Consider the following 15,028-nt stretch of genomic DNA (forward strand, 5'->3'; position numbering starts at 1 on the left):
TTGGTATACAGTGGTCCCTTGGTTCTCAAACGCCTTGGTACTCGAACAACTTGGAACCCAAACACTGCAAACCCGGAAGTAAGTGTTCTGGTTTGTGAACTTTTTCCAGAAGCCAAATATACTCCATTTTGAGTGTCACGCTTCCGTTTTGAGTGCCACACTTCCTTTTTTTTTTTTAAATAATTTTTATTGGGTTTTTACATTTTATAACAACAAACACACACACAAAGACAAGAACACACAAACACACAAATACAATTACATACCCTAATTTTCTTTACCCACTTTCATTGACTTCCCCCCACCCCCTCCTCTTACATCCCAGTTCCAAAATTAATTCAGCAAGTTCTTACCTAACCTCTTAAAGATATTCATATTGTTTTTAAAAATTAAATTCTTTTTGTTTATCTATATTCAACTTATCCAATTCTCTTATAATCATTAATTTCTTTTTTTTTAAGGTCGATCTAACTTCCCCTCCACAAATTTTCCCTTTATTATATTAATTATAGGTCACATTGACCAAGTAAAACAAGACAAAACATTTTATAGTTCTATTCTCTCCCCCCCCCCCCCGCCCCGGTTTCTGTCCCTTCCCAGACAAATGTCTAGAAAAAACAAACAAAAAATAGTTCTTAGCCCGGATTCCTCACGTCCGAGGCGTCTGATTCTCTGTCAGTCCCTCTCTGCCAACTATGTTGGTAGTCCTCTTTGTTGGTCCTAAGACCCACGAGTGCCACACTTCCATTCTGAGTGTTAAGCTGAGGTCAGTCTGTTTTTGCTATTTATTTTGCGTTTTTGTTTTTGTGACTGTGTGGAACCCAGTTCAGCTACTGATTGATCAATTGATTGTGTGACTGCAGTACATTGTTTCTTGCTTTCATTTTATGGATCAATGGTCTCGTTAGATAGTAAAATTCATGTTAAATTGCTGTTTTAGGGGTTGTTTTTAAAAGTCTGGAACGGATTAATCCATTTTGCATTCCTTTCTATGGGAAAGAGCGCCTTGGTTTCGAAACGCTTTGGTTTTGGAACGGACTTCTGGAATGGATTAAGTTTGAGAACCAAGGTACCACTGTATCACTATCCCAAATACACACACTTTTGGGCACACCCCCCCCAAAAAATATGTGTGCTTTTTAAACACATTTTGTTTGCTCGTTTGGAGCACAGAACGCCAACATTCAGAGAAGTGTTTTGAAGGATTGCTATGCTCTGGTTTGCGGACTGCTTGGGAAATGTAAAATAGATAGGTTTCCATGAATATGTGAATTAAACAAATTCCCTGCCCCTCATTTATTGTACATACTACTGAATTCAAAGGCAGCCTTTTTGCTTGTGTTGTTTATAGACCTCAGCAAGGGTGAGGTGCCCTACTTTACAATGGGCAGTACTCTGTCTGAATGTGTCATCTGTTTGAAAGCCTGCCTGGCCCGTCTTATTTATTTATTTAATTTATACCCCACTCCTTTTCTCCATGGAGCTCAAGGTAGTGGACATGGTTCCTCCCCTCCTCAGGTAATCCCCACAGCAACCCTGTGAGGGCGGTTAAGCTGAGAGGCACTGACTGCCCCCCTCCCAGGGCAGAATTTAGGTTTGATGAGGCCCTAAGCTACTGAAGGTAATGGGGCCCTTTATATGTCCAGCTGTCCTTTTGTCAACAACAAATTGTCGCTGTTTTTCGTGTTGAATATATGCTATATGATAATTTACGGACCTAATAGGTATCTAAAGCCATTTGCACGTAACAAACAGGAGCCTACACAACACAAAACACTGTTGCTGTATGTAGGTTTTACTTTATTTGGGGCTATCTGTTTAGCCCTTTTAGTGTTGGCTAAGCTCTAAAATCTTCCTGGATGTTTTAACTGTGTATTGACAAATGTATTTGTATTTTTTTTCTGACTGACGGTCGAATAAAAAGGTTGTTGTTGTTGTTGTTTATTTGTTTTTTATCTTATATTTTGGAAGTGTACATCCAGGTTTTTTTCCTTTACTTTTTTTTGGGCCCCCCAAGAGAGTGAGGCCCTAAGCTATAGCTTGTTTAGTTTATATGTAAATATGGCACTGCCCCCCCAACGAGCTTCATGGCCCAGTGGGGATTCGAACCCTCGTCACCCAAGTTCTAATCCAGCACTCTAAGCACTACACCACATTGGCTCTCAAAGAAAAGGAAAGAGAGCAGACGGGGGCTTGAAGTTACCCAACAGCTCAGGCATAGGCAAACTCTGGCCCTCAAGATGTTTGGGACTACAATTCCCATCATCCCTAGCTAACAGGACCAGTGGTCAGGGATGATGGGAATTGTAGTCCCAGACATCTGGAGGGCCGGAGTTGCTTATCCCTGCAATAGCTGTTAACACCTCAGACAGTGGACTGAGCAGGAACACAGTTCACCGAGTCAGACTTCACAAGGGTTTTTTAAATATATATATATATATATATATTCAGTAGGTAATTCCCAGTCATTTTTTTCTTTTTATTGCTCCATGCTCCTTACCTGTCCAGGTGAAATGCTGCAATTTCCGCATTGTGCCGCTCGTAGTCCGAGAAATAGAAAAAGTCTGGGGGAGTTTCTTGCTCCCTCGTTTGCCTGTAAAAAGAAAGACAGGAGAAGATTGCACACTTGAGGCTAAGCAAAAAAAAGGGTTAGTAAGTCTCTGTGGTGGGTTCCCTGATGAGACACCCTTGGAGCCTTTTAAGTAGGGATGCCTGAGGTACATGTTAAGTTGTGGGTGAACATATCAGATGACACAGCGATTCTTCAACAGCTCTTGTTTATTCACAGGCCCAGAACAGAACTGAGCTGAAGGGTTCAGCCAACCTGCTTATATAGAGCTCACCTACAAAGCAACAGTAACAACTTTCTGTAACTATCCAATCACTGAACGTCACTTTCAATTCCTTATTTGCATAAGTGGACCTGAGTGAAAACTATCTACAGTATCCCGCTGCTGGCCCAGGGTGAGAACTTCAGTACATAACAGTACATGATTCCTGTGACTGCTGGTGCAAACTTACCTTATCCAGGCTCCCAGGTTAAAAACCCATCTGGTCTTTACATTGAAAGCACTATGGCCATGGCTTCTCCCAAAGAATCCTGGGAGCTGTAGTTTCTAAAAGGTGCTGAGAACCCTATTAGGAGACCCCTATCCCTCTCACAGAGCTACTGTTCTTGGAGTGATTTAACAACCAATCTCTCTTTCTATGGAACTCTGGGAATTGTAGCTCTGTGAAGGGAATAGGGGTCTCCTAATAGGGTTCTCGGCACCCTTTAGAAACTACAGCCCCCAGGATTCTTTGGAAGAAGCCATGGCCATAGTGCTTTCAATGTAAAGACCAGATGGGTCTTTAACCTGGGAGCCTGGATAAGTGACTGTTTAAAGTGGCAAGCTACTGCTTTAAATGTAGAGTGCAGATGGGGCCTAATCTGAGGGATGGCAAACATTTCGCCTTCAACATTTGCATTTCCTCAAAATCTGCAATACAGTAAGCTCACAACTTACACAAGGGTTACATTCTGGGGATCGTGCCTAGAGCCAAAATTGCATATACAGTTGTACCTCAGAAGTCGAATGGAATCCGTTCTAGAAGTCCGTTCAACTTCTGAAACATTCAGAAACCAAAGCACGGCTTCTGATTGGCTGCAGGAAGCTCCTGCAGCCAATCGGAAGCTGCAGAAGCCCCATTGGAAGTTTGGCTTCCAAAAGAACATTCGAAAACCAAAAACACTCACTTCCGGTTTTTGATGTATATTTTTTGCCACAAGCAAAAATTTGAATGCACACAAGTTAATGCACATAAGTTGCAGGCTTCCTATAAAATTCTCAGCTCAAAAGCTGTTACGAAATATGGATCTTGGGCTAAAATACATATAGAAATGCATATACTAAGCTAAAATGGAATTGCTGTGTATTTTGAGATGAGATACTACTTAAATCTGAATTTCTGTGCAATTTATATTAAAATGCTGCAAATTATTTTTTTATTTATTTAAAAGCATTAAATAAAAACCAGTTAATATTTAAAAAATCTCTAAGTGGTGCTCAGTCTAAAAAAATAAAAATTAAAACATCAAAAACGAAAGATAACCTAGAAGACTCAAACACATGAAACAGGGTCCCTGCTCAAAGTGGGAAAAAATGTGGAATAGACTTAAGAATCAACACATGGAAAATGGGGCTGGAAGTAGACGGTCCCATTCATTCCTAATTCAGAATGGCTTTGAACACATTATTTCAGTAATCTTACATTAGCCATGCAAGGTAGTTTAATATTACCACCCTCATACTGCTGATGGAGCTGCAACTTAAGTTACGTCATATGTGCCATGTAACTGCATTGTACAACATTCTCACATCTACAACTGTGCAAACAAGCCCTAATTATGAGGAAATTCCAGCTTCCAAGCAACGCATGTGTATGGGAAAGTTTTCCCCCACAAACCGTCCCTTCTCAACACACAAACACTTAGATGTCGAACAACATCTAAGGAGAGCAGCAGAAAAGATGGTTGCTTTATTAGACCCTTGTGAATCCCAATTATAACATTTCCAAAAGTCATTGTGCTTCTCTTTCAACTTTGGCTGCTGCACTGCTTCCGCTGTAAAACATGACAGTTCCGTTTTACATCTGAGCTCCACCAATGTTCTCTCCATCTCCGCATTTATAGTCACTTGGCATGTGCCGTGCTCTCCTGCATATTAACAAGCTCAAGAGAAGGATGCATTGTAAGAACCTGTAGTTCCTTCATCTCGGATGCATTTGGGGGCAGGATCGATCCAGAATGACTATTATTATTATGATTTGCTTAAAATCAAAACCTTATGTGCATTCGAAGAGGGGTGTGTGGCTCGGTGCAGGCTAACACCCCAGAGGACAGGATCACACTTCAAAATGACCTTGACAGATTAGAGAACTGGGCCAAAACAAACAAGATGAATTTTAACAGGGAGAAATGTAAAGTATTGCACTTGGGCAAAAAAAATGAGAGGCACAAATACAAGATGGGTGACACCTGGCTTGAGAGCAGTACATGTGAAAAGGATCTAGGAGTCTTGGTTGACCACAAACTTGACATGAGCCAACAGTGTGACGCGGCAGCTAAAAAAGCCAATGCAATTCTGGGCTGCATCAATAGGAGTATAGCATCTAGATCAAGGGAAGTAATAGTGTCACTGTATTCTGCTCTGGTCAGACCTCACCTGGAGTACTGTGTCCAGTTCTGGGCACCACAGTTCAAGAAGGACACTGACGAACTGGAACGTGTCCAGAGGAGGGCAACCAAAATGGTCAAAGGCCTGGAAACGATGCCTTATGAGGAACGGCTAAGGGAGCTGGGCATGTTTCGCATGGAGAAGAGGAGGTTAAGGGGTGATATGATAGCCATGTTCAAATATATAAAAGGATGCCACATAGAGGAGGGAGAAAGGTTGTTTTCTGCTGCTCCAGAGAAGCGGACACGGAGCAATGGTTCCAAACTACAAGAAAGAAGATTCCACCTAAACATTAGGAAGAACTTCCTGACAGTAAGAGCTGTTTGACAGTGGAATTTGCTGCCAAGGAGTGTGGTGGAGTCTCCTTCTTTGGAGGTCTTTAAGCAGAGGCTTGACAACCATATGTCAGGAGTGCTCTGATAGTGTTTCCTGCTTGGCAGGGGGTTGGACTCGATGGCCCTTGTGGTCTCTTCCAACTCTTCTATGATTCTATGATTCATCCCACTCCTAGAATTAGTGTGCCCTGAAGCACCGCCCCACTGCCTGTGGGTGCCCAGGTGAAGATGCTCTATGTCATGTTCAGGCCCCTTCCACATGGAGTCTCTACGAAGCTGAAGTATTGCCAATGTGGCTGGAGAAATGGCCAAGCCAGCGGTAGCTAACTTTTTTGGGTCCATGGGCCAAAACCAACAGGAGGGGCTGTTGTGGGCTCCACTTGCATACAGACTGCAACGGGCCACCAGGAGCCACCTAGGGCAGCTGTGGGGCTTGCTGATGGAGAGACAGGTTTGCAGCTAGACAAGCGGGACATTTCTCCTTTCTGGAGTGGGGCCAGATAAGGAAGAACTGGGGAGAGATGCAGAGTTCTAGTAGAGCAAAAGCCCAGCAGGGAGAAGGTGCTGGGAAGGATCTCAAGGGGTTCCACAGGGCCTCTGGTGATATCTCCAACTATAGGTAAAGGTAAAGGAACATTAAGACCAGTCAAAGGTGACTATGGGGTTGCGGCGCTCATCTCACTTTTAGGCAGAGGGTGCTGGCGTTTGTCCACAGACAGCTTTCCAGGGCATGTGGCCAGCATGACTAAACCGTTTCTGGCGCAACAGAACTCTGTGATGGAAACCAGAGCACACGGAAATGCCATTCACCTTCCCACCACAGTGGTACCTATTTATCTACTTGCAGGCGTGCATTCAAACTGCTAGGTTGGCAAGAGCTGGGACAAAGCAATGGGAGTTTACCCTATCGCAGAGATTCAAACTGCCGACCTTCTGATTGGCAAACCCAAGAGACTCAGTGGTTTAGACCACATCGCCACCCGCGTCCAAGTATACCCAACAAAGAGCCAGTGTGGTGTAGTGGTTAAGAGTAGTAGATTTGTAATCTGGGGAACCGGGTTCGCATCTCCGCTCCTCCACATGCAGCTGCTGGGTGACTTTGGGCTAGTCACACTTTTTTGAAGTCTCTCAGCCCCACTCACCTCACAGAGTGTTTGTTGTGGGGGAGGAAGGGAAAGGAGAATGTTAGCTGCTTTGAGACTCCTTCGGGTAGTGATAAAGCGGGATATCAAATCCAAACTCTTCTATCATGAAAGCAGAGCTATCTACTGAAAACATTAATTGTTCATTGCTGCTGCCTCTCGGACATGGGGAGTGGTCATTACAGCACTGCTGGAATAATATACTCTTGGAAATGTTACTTTTCTATTAACTGCCCACAGCTCCAAGCAACAATATAGATGGCTATTACTAATCTTGACAACCCCGCAACCCACTGCCACCTGTGCCTTAATTTTGCATTTTTATGTATATTGTATTTAAGAATACAATATACATAAATTCAGAGGAGTCACATGGAAGTTAATGCACTAAGATAGCCCCAGCTAACTTGTGACCTTCCACCATCCCTTCCACCATGTATATAATAGAAAACAGAATTATATATACATTCTATAATTTCCCCCCTTGCATATCACTCTCTTACATTTTCTAGAGTTGGTCCTGCTTTTGCATATGCAACAGAATCCCTCCTGTGAGGGAGGCTCAGAGGAGGATGACAGGAGACAGGGCCTTTTCAGTTGTGGCTCCCCATTTGTGGAACGCCCTCCCCAGTGAGGCCTGCCTGGAGCTTCCACTGACACCTTTCTGACTCACTTTCTGGCCTGCCCATTGTTGGATTGCAATTTTATTGTTTGCTCTTAGTTGTGACGCCAAAGCAATTTCACGTGTTCTCTTTCTTTAAATGTATTTTTACCTGTGCTTGTGCTCTTAAACATGTTTTACATTGCTTGTGCACATTTTGTTTGTGTAACAAGCAACAAACGAGCTGTAACAACAACAACAACAACAACAACAACAACCATTTCTTAGCACCTGAAAGGAAGGCTGCCAACGTCTTCCAAGCTATTTCCCTGATGTTGACTCTGACTGTGCAGAGACTGTATCAAGATTGCCCCAAGGTAGTGTAAACCTGATTTATCCTAAATGAAAGAGGCAGCCTGTAGACAAAAGGAATGCCTCTGAGGCTGTCGCGCCATTGTCCCTTGTACCTAGCTTAATAAATAATAATAATAATAATAATAATAAATTTTATTTATATCCCGCCCTCCCCAGCCGAAGCCGGGCTCAGGGCGGCTAACAACACTAAAACAATACAACATTATAAAACATTATAAAAATGAGTTAAAAACAAAATTAATGGCAACCATAAGCTAAATTTTGCACATAGATTAGCATCACTTGCAAGATTCTTTACGAACACCACTTGGCATGCACTTCGGGGGCTTAGTGCATCCTTGGGAAAATGAATGGTACTTGCTGTGCTAATGCATCAATGGGTACACGGTGCCAAAATGACCCAACGCCTTTCTCTAGCGCCGCTGGAATCTGGGTGCTTGAATTCTTTGGTGCCGGCAGTGGCATATCTGGTTACACACCAGCTATTTCTAAGAACAGGATGTCACCGACAAATGTAATAAGGAAGGGAGGCCAAGTCAATGGGTTAGAGTCAAGCTCACACAATGGAGCTTTCCACTTCCCTCCTCCTGCCATCAAGAGAGTTGGTGCAGGCGACGAAGCAGACCAGCCACAGCAGACTGTGTTGAAGGGGCTGCAGGGAGAATCGAGAATCCACTGATATTAGGCAAAGGAGACTTTTGCTCCACTGACCTAAGATTGGAGACCTTTAAATTGGAACAACCTAGGGGCAACCACCTCCAAAAATTAACATCAACCTGCATTAGAGAAAATTCTTTTAAGTTAATACATAGATGGACGCGGGTGGCGATGCGGTCTAAACCACTGAGCCTCTTGGGCTTGCCGATTGGAAGGTTGCTGGTTCGAATCCACAGGTTGGAGTGAGCTCCCGTTGCTCTGTCCCAGCTTCTGCCAACCTAGCAGTTCGAAAGCACACTAGTGCAAGTAGATAAATAGGTACTGCTGTGGCGGGAAGGTAAAAGGCATTTCCGTGTGCTCTGGTTTCTATCACAGTGTCCTGTTGTGCCAGAAGTGGTTTAGTCATGCTGGCCACTTGACCTGGAAAGCTGTTTGTGGACAAACGCCGGCTGCCTCGTCCTGAAAGCAAGATGAGCGCCGCCACCCCATAGTCGCCTTTGACTGGACTTAACTGCCCAGGGGTCCTTTACCTTTTACCTAGATGTCATCTAACATCTGTAAGACTCAGCGATATGGACAAAGCACCCTCTTCCACATGGTGGAGAGGGGACAAGGTAACGGGCACAACTTTCCACATGTGGTGGACATGTAACTTGGTGCAACCATTTTGGGAAAGGACCTTCTTATCTACACATCGCATAATGGAAACAGAATGTATAGACAATTGCTTTATTTGAGAAACTAAGTACCTGCCCTGAATGATGCCTATGATACAGATGAGTTTGTTGAACTATGGTACTCTTTTATAAAATACTGAAATGAACACCTTCGTGACTGGCACTCACCAACTATGTATATAGGTTTATGGGAAAATTTGATGCATTAGTCTTCTGTCCTGGGGAAAAGGCTGGGAGCAGCAGGAAACCAATTGTTTTGATAATGTTTATGTTCATGCTTAAATCCTTTTTCTGGAAAATGAATAAAATATTTAACTTTTTAAAAAGAGACCGGAGACCTTTGTCCTGTTCTCCCTGAGCTCCTGAGTCAGTAGTGGACTTGCCAGAAGCAACAGGGCAGCAACCGAAGCAGCATTCAAGGGCAGGTCCAAGGTCAGAGTCCAAGGCAGCAGATTCCACAACAAAGGGTCAAGTGAGAGGCAAAATCTGAGCAGCCTGCAGTCAGGTTTGGTGCAGGCAGATGATCCAGTACCAGGCAAAGCTCAGAAGTTGTTCCAGGAGCAAGTCCAGCCCAGCACTGGGGTTTCTCAGCTGGAGCTGCTCAAACCCCACAAAACCTCAGCTGACTCCTATCCCTTATCTTCTGAGAGGAGGAGTTTACTGCTAAAGAGTCCTTTACTGATGAGGAATAGGGCTGGGCAGTATATTGTTTTCAACATTGTGCTATATCACCAGTTAAACGTCACGATATACCGATATATCATGATATCTGAAATAAGGATGGAACTATAAAGACTAAGGGCATTGTTTTTCCTGCATGATGGCTATTGCATAGCACACACACACAACATGATTTGCAATATATATTGCCAGGACAAAAATTATGAAACTGATATCATGATATGGACTTTAAACCAGTTTCGGGCGATATATAATCCAGTGCAGACATGCATCATGATTCACAATACAGTGGTACCTCGGGTTAAGTACTTAATTTGTTCCGGAGGTCCGTACTTAACCTGAAACTGTTCTTAACCTGAAGCACCACTTTAGCTAATGGGGCCTCCAGCTGCTGCTGTGCTGCCGGAGCCCGATTTCTGTTCTCATCCTGAAGCAAAGTTCTTAACCTGAAGCACTCTTTCTGGGTTAGCGGAGTCTGTAACCTGAAGCGTATGTAACCTGAGTTACCACTGTATATTGCCAAGTCAAAAATTATGAAACCGATATCGCAATACGGATTTCAAACTAGTTTTGGATGTTATATTAATATATCACCCAGCCCTAATGAGGAGTCCTTGCCTGTAGTTGGGTGCTTCTCTGGACTGACTGGGTTTCTACCTGGAGTTTAAGGCTTTCCCTCAAACTTGGGACCCATTCCTCCTTGATGTCAGAAGCCGAACTCGCCCTGGGTGCAGATGGCCCCCTCCTCAGCCTTGTCAAAGGATCCCAGCTCCTCACCCCCATATAGAGCTTGATCTAGGGTTTGGTGTAAACTGGGACCTTCTGGTCTCCTCTGATGAGGAGTTCCCCAACTGAAACAGGACAACTTTCCACTGCAGCCCCAGAAGACAAAGCCAACAATGTTTGGCTGCCCCCTCCCCAACTTGTGGAAAACCTTTTTTGGGGGAAAGGGTATTGGAGGACTGCAGGGAAACAAAAGATCCATTGCACATGCATTGTTCAATACAGCTCAGTGCATCAACCATGCACTAAATGGATGTTCTATTCATGATGAGGGCCCACAGAACAAAGCCAGAAGTCTATACTATACATTTAAAGCAGTCTCACTTTACGTAGTCTTGGCTTTCCCCCCAAGAATCCTGGGAACTGTAGCTTGTTCAGGGTGCTGAGAGTGGCTAGGAGAACCCTTTCCCCTGATACAGCCACAACTTGCAGAATAGAAGAGCTGTTTCTCCCCAGGGAATTCTGGGAACTGTGGCTCTGTAAGGGGAACGGAAGCCTCTCTCTATTTTTTTTAAAAGGAGAGTTCATTTGCCTTCAATATTCTCAAAAAGGCATCTACACTCAGGCTTTGGTCATGCAGCAATTTATTTAAACTGCACTGATTTAATTGAAAGCCGGTTGATGAATCAACTAAATAATCTTTAATCGGCTGACAGCCTGACTATATATAATTCCCAAGTCAACCATTTCCGATGTACATTGCTTTCTCTCTCCCAATATAAAATTGAAATTCTGCTGACACTAGCGTCATCCAAATGGGCTTCTGTATTCCAATAAGGGAATCAGTTTGGCGGAAAATTTATTGACAGATGAAGACTTCTTTTTTCCTTTCCCCCTTTTTTTTTTTAAAAAAAGAATAGGATAAAAAAGCTTTTATCTACACCGAAATAAAGTGATGTTCAAAAGGGAAATGACATAAGCCGCAGAAGCAATTAAATCAAAATAGCAACAAGAAAATCAACACTGCAGTAATTTGGGGGGCCTCCTAACCCCCCCCCCCCGTGGGGGAATTCTGCAAACTGTCCTTAGCACCACAACAGTGAAAGTGGAGGATCTATACTGGGTGGTCCCCAGTCCATCCTACTTCATTAGCATTGTGATGTTCCACCAACCTCACTGAATTATTGCTATCTGGAGGGGAACTCTTGCACTCAAAGTGCAACAAAAGTGGGTCAAAACAAACTAACTGGCACATTTGGTGATAAGAACATAAGAAGGGCCTCCTGGGTCCGGCCAATGGCCCGTCTAGTCCAGCATCCTAATCTCACAGGGGCCAAGCAGATGACTTAGACAAGCGGTTCTCAATTGTGGGTCCCCAAATGTTGTTGGACTACAACTCCCATCATCCCTGAGCTCTGACCTTGCTAGCTAGGGACGATGGGAGTTGTAGTCCAACAACATCTTGGGACCCACAGGTTGAGAACATATGACTTAGAGCATGGGTCGTCAAACTAAGGCCCACAGGCCAGAACAGGCCCAATTGCCTTCTGGATCCAGCCCGCAGACGGTCCGGGAATTGCTGCGTGAACTGCCATCCCAAAACGTCTGCTGGAGCCAATGGCATGGAAAGGTGGATCGTGTTACAACTGTCCTGATATTATTACCGGTATTTCAGTATGAACACATAAGGGACAGCCTGCTGTCTGTATAACAATGGATATAATCCAACAGACTCTAAAGTTCTGGCTGTAATGCCCACTGAAATAAACAGAAACTGTGGGAATGAAAAGTGTTTCTGAAGTCTGAGGAAGTGCTTACATTATAAAGTGCAAAGAATACAGTCATACCTCTTCTTGTGAACACTTCATGTTGCAAACCTGTTTTTTCGGGTTAAGAACACGGCAAACCCGGAAGTGTTTACTTCTGGGTTTTGCCGTGTGCGCTTCGCACATGCACAGAAGTCTTCTGCATGCTTCACACATGCGCAGAAGTGTTCTGCACGGTTCGTGCATGCACAGAAGCGCTCTATTGCACTTCGCACATGCGCAGAAGCGCTGCTCTGGTTATGTACTTTTCAGGGTGTGAAGGGCACCCCGGAATAGATCGTGTCTGCAACCAGAGGTACTACTGTACTGCTTATGTCCAGGAAAGCAGAGCGGGGTGTATGTACTTGGACCACTGCCCCCATGGGTCCCTGCCCCACTCAGCCCCCTTTGCCTGCATGATGGCACCATAGGGAGGGGAGGAGGGTGGCAAGAATGGCAGGCAGCTGATTTGATTCATTTCTATGCTGCTTTTCAGTCGAATGAAACACCAAGTGGCTTCCAGACAATAGCTAACAACAGTGTGATTGAACGCAATAAAACATCACAAATACAGCATAAATCATATTGAATAATTAATTGAATAATTAACATATCACCAGAGAAGGAATTAGCATCTATAAAACACAAAGTGACAGAGCAACAAAACTGGGAACTCAAAAATCCAGGGAGGAATTTCACGCAAGCCTCCCGACCACAGACCCAAGAATTCATGTGCTCATGCACCACATCAAAGGCAATGCTCTTTTTAGGGCGGCTTGCCATAGGCTGGTTCAGGTATGCATGCTCCCAACTGATACTCTTGCAATGCTTCTATATCAGCATCCAATATGTATTCACCAAAACTATTTTTCCCTTCCTTCCTTCCTTCCTTCCTTCCTTCCTTCTTTCCTTCCTTCCTTCTTTCCTTTCTCTCTCTCTCTCTCTCTCTCTCTCCTTTTTTCTTTCTTTTTCAAAAACGACGACTCACAAAGCAGTTTACACACACACACTCTCTCTCTCTCTCTCTCTCTCTCTCTCTCTCTCTCTCTCTCTACAGGAAGAAAACTGTCCTGTAGTTTATTTTTCACAACACCTGAATAGCTCAGCTGGTTAGAGCGTGGTGCTGATAATGCCACGGTTGCAGGTTTGATCCTCGTGAGGGACAGCTGCATATTCCTGCATTGCAGGGGGTTGGACTAGATGATCCTCAGGGTCCCTTCCAACTCTACAATTCTATGATTCATGTTTGAAATTTGGTGGTTGTTGTTTTTTTTTGGGGGGGGGGTTGGGGCTTTTTTTAGCACAGGCAGATTGACAGTGCAATCCTAGGCTTAAACTTCCCCACTGAGTTAAACTGGGCTTGCTCCCAGGAAAGTGTGTATGTGATATGGAACACTTCTTTCTTTTCTAAAAGTCAAAGGCAAAACCAATATTATATAATCTTCAATATCATCTGCTGAAGCATAGGTAGAGACCCTGTGTCCCTCTGGTTGTTGCTGGACTCCAGTTCCCACCAGCCCCTGACAGCACAGCGAACAGGAGTTGTAGTCCAAGAATATCTGGAACGCCACAGGTTTCCCATCCGTGTTCAAGCATTTTCTGGACTATACCTCATCAAGCTCTAGTTGGGGGGCGGATTGTATGTCTGAATGCTCCACAGACTGCAGGGGGTTCAATGGTGTGTCATCAGTGGGCTAGGGGGACTAGGCTAGCCTTGTAAATGTTCACATGGCACCTCTTTCTCAAAGCCTGGGGAACTTCTGCCTGGCTTAGAGAGGGAGGTGTGATGCTCACGCATCACCCCCTACCCCAATTGCCCTCGTGAGCTGTTCCCCTATGAAAAATTTCACTGCACTGCACTGGGTTCATCACCATGCAGCAAACAAGCAAGGCAAGGAAAAGGTCCTTTTGAGAGCAGTAGAAAAATGCAGGAACCCTGTTTCCCACTCAAACAGCCCCATCAGTTGGAAGCCACTGACTGATTAGTTGCTGAGTCGTTAGCTATTAAAGGGAGTACATGGATGTATAAATTGTTCTTCAGAACTTGTGGATGAGCCATAAGTTCTTTTAATTTTGCAGGTACTTTTAATGCGTTTTTTTACATTTCCACGTCTTTCGATTACTTTGTTTTATCTGCTGTTCCTTGTCCTAAGCCGTTGGGAACAAGGCAAGTTGAAAAACCCGGATAAAAATGTTTCATTTCTCTCTCACTCTCCCCGCCCCCCCCCCCAATTTTAGCACAGGGGAAGACAAAGAGGTTTGATAAAATGATGTGCAGAAGAGAGGAAATTGATAAGAGTGGTTTCTATCCCTTTCATAACGCTAGAATTCAAGGAGTGTGTGTCTGCCAATGAAACAGATTGGCAGGAGATGTAAATCAGAGAGAGAAGTGCTTCTTCACACAATGCAAAATTAATTTATGAAATCAGCTACTATAAGATGTGGCTGCCAACTCAGATAGCTTCAGAAGGGGAGTAGACAAATCGGTGGAGAATAATGCTATGTGCGGCTCCTCATCAGGATGGAGATATACTGTCTCCAGGACAGAAAACCTACAAAGTGTTATGACAATATTACATGCCCTGACTCGCATGACTCTAGCCAAAAGGAAATACAGTGGTACCTTGGTTTACAAACTTAATCCATTCCAGAAGTCCGTTCTTAAACCAAAGTGTTCTTAAACCAAGGTGTGCTTTCCCATAGCAGCGGAGGACTCAATTTACAAATGGAACACACTCAACAGGAAGCGGAACATGTTCTGCTTCCAAGGCAAAGTTCACAAACCAAAACACCTACTTCCGGGTTTGCAGCGTTCT

The 15,028-nt window shown here is 44.1% G+C and overlaps 1 protein-coding gene across 1 annotated transcript in view; it reads right to left on the bottom strand.

The window, feature by feature from the left end:
• The window catches only part of FAM20C (FAM20C golgi associated secretory pathway kinase), a 98,457-nt gene that overhangs the window by 13,141 nt on the left and 70,288 nt on the right, over positions 1–15,028 (bottom strand). The window contains exon 4 of the mRNA XM_081839753.1: positions 2,501–2,593. Coding sequence (XP_081695879.1) covers positions 2,501–2,593 — 93 coding nt within the window. The remainder of the gene's footprint in view (positions 1–2,500; positions 2,594–15,028) is intronic.

Source organism: Podarcis erhardii (assembly GCF_964252035.2).
Source record: "Podarcis erhardii genome assembly, chromosome: 14".
NCBI classification, from domain to species: Eukaryota; Metazoa; Chordata; class Lepidosauria; order Squamata; family Lacertidae; genus Podarcis; species Podarcis erhardii.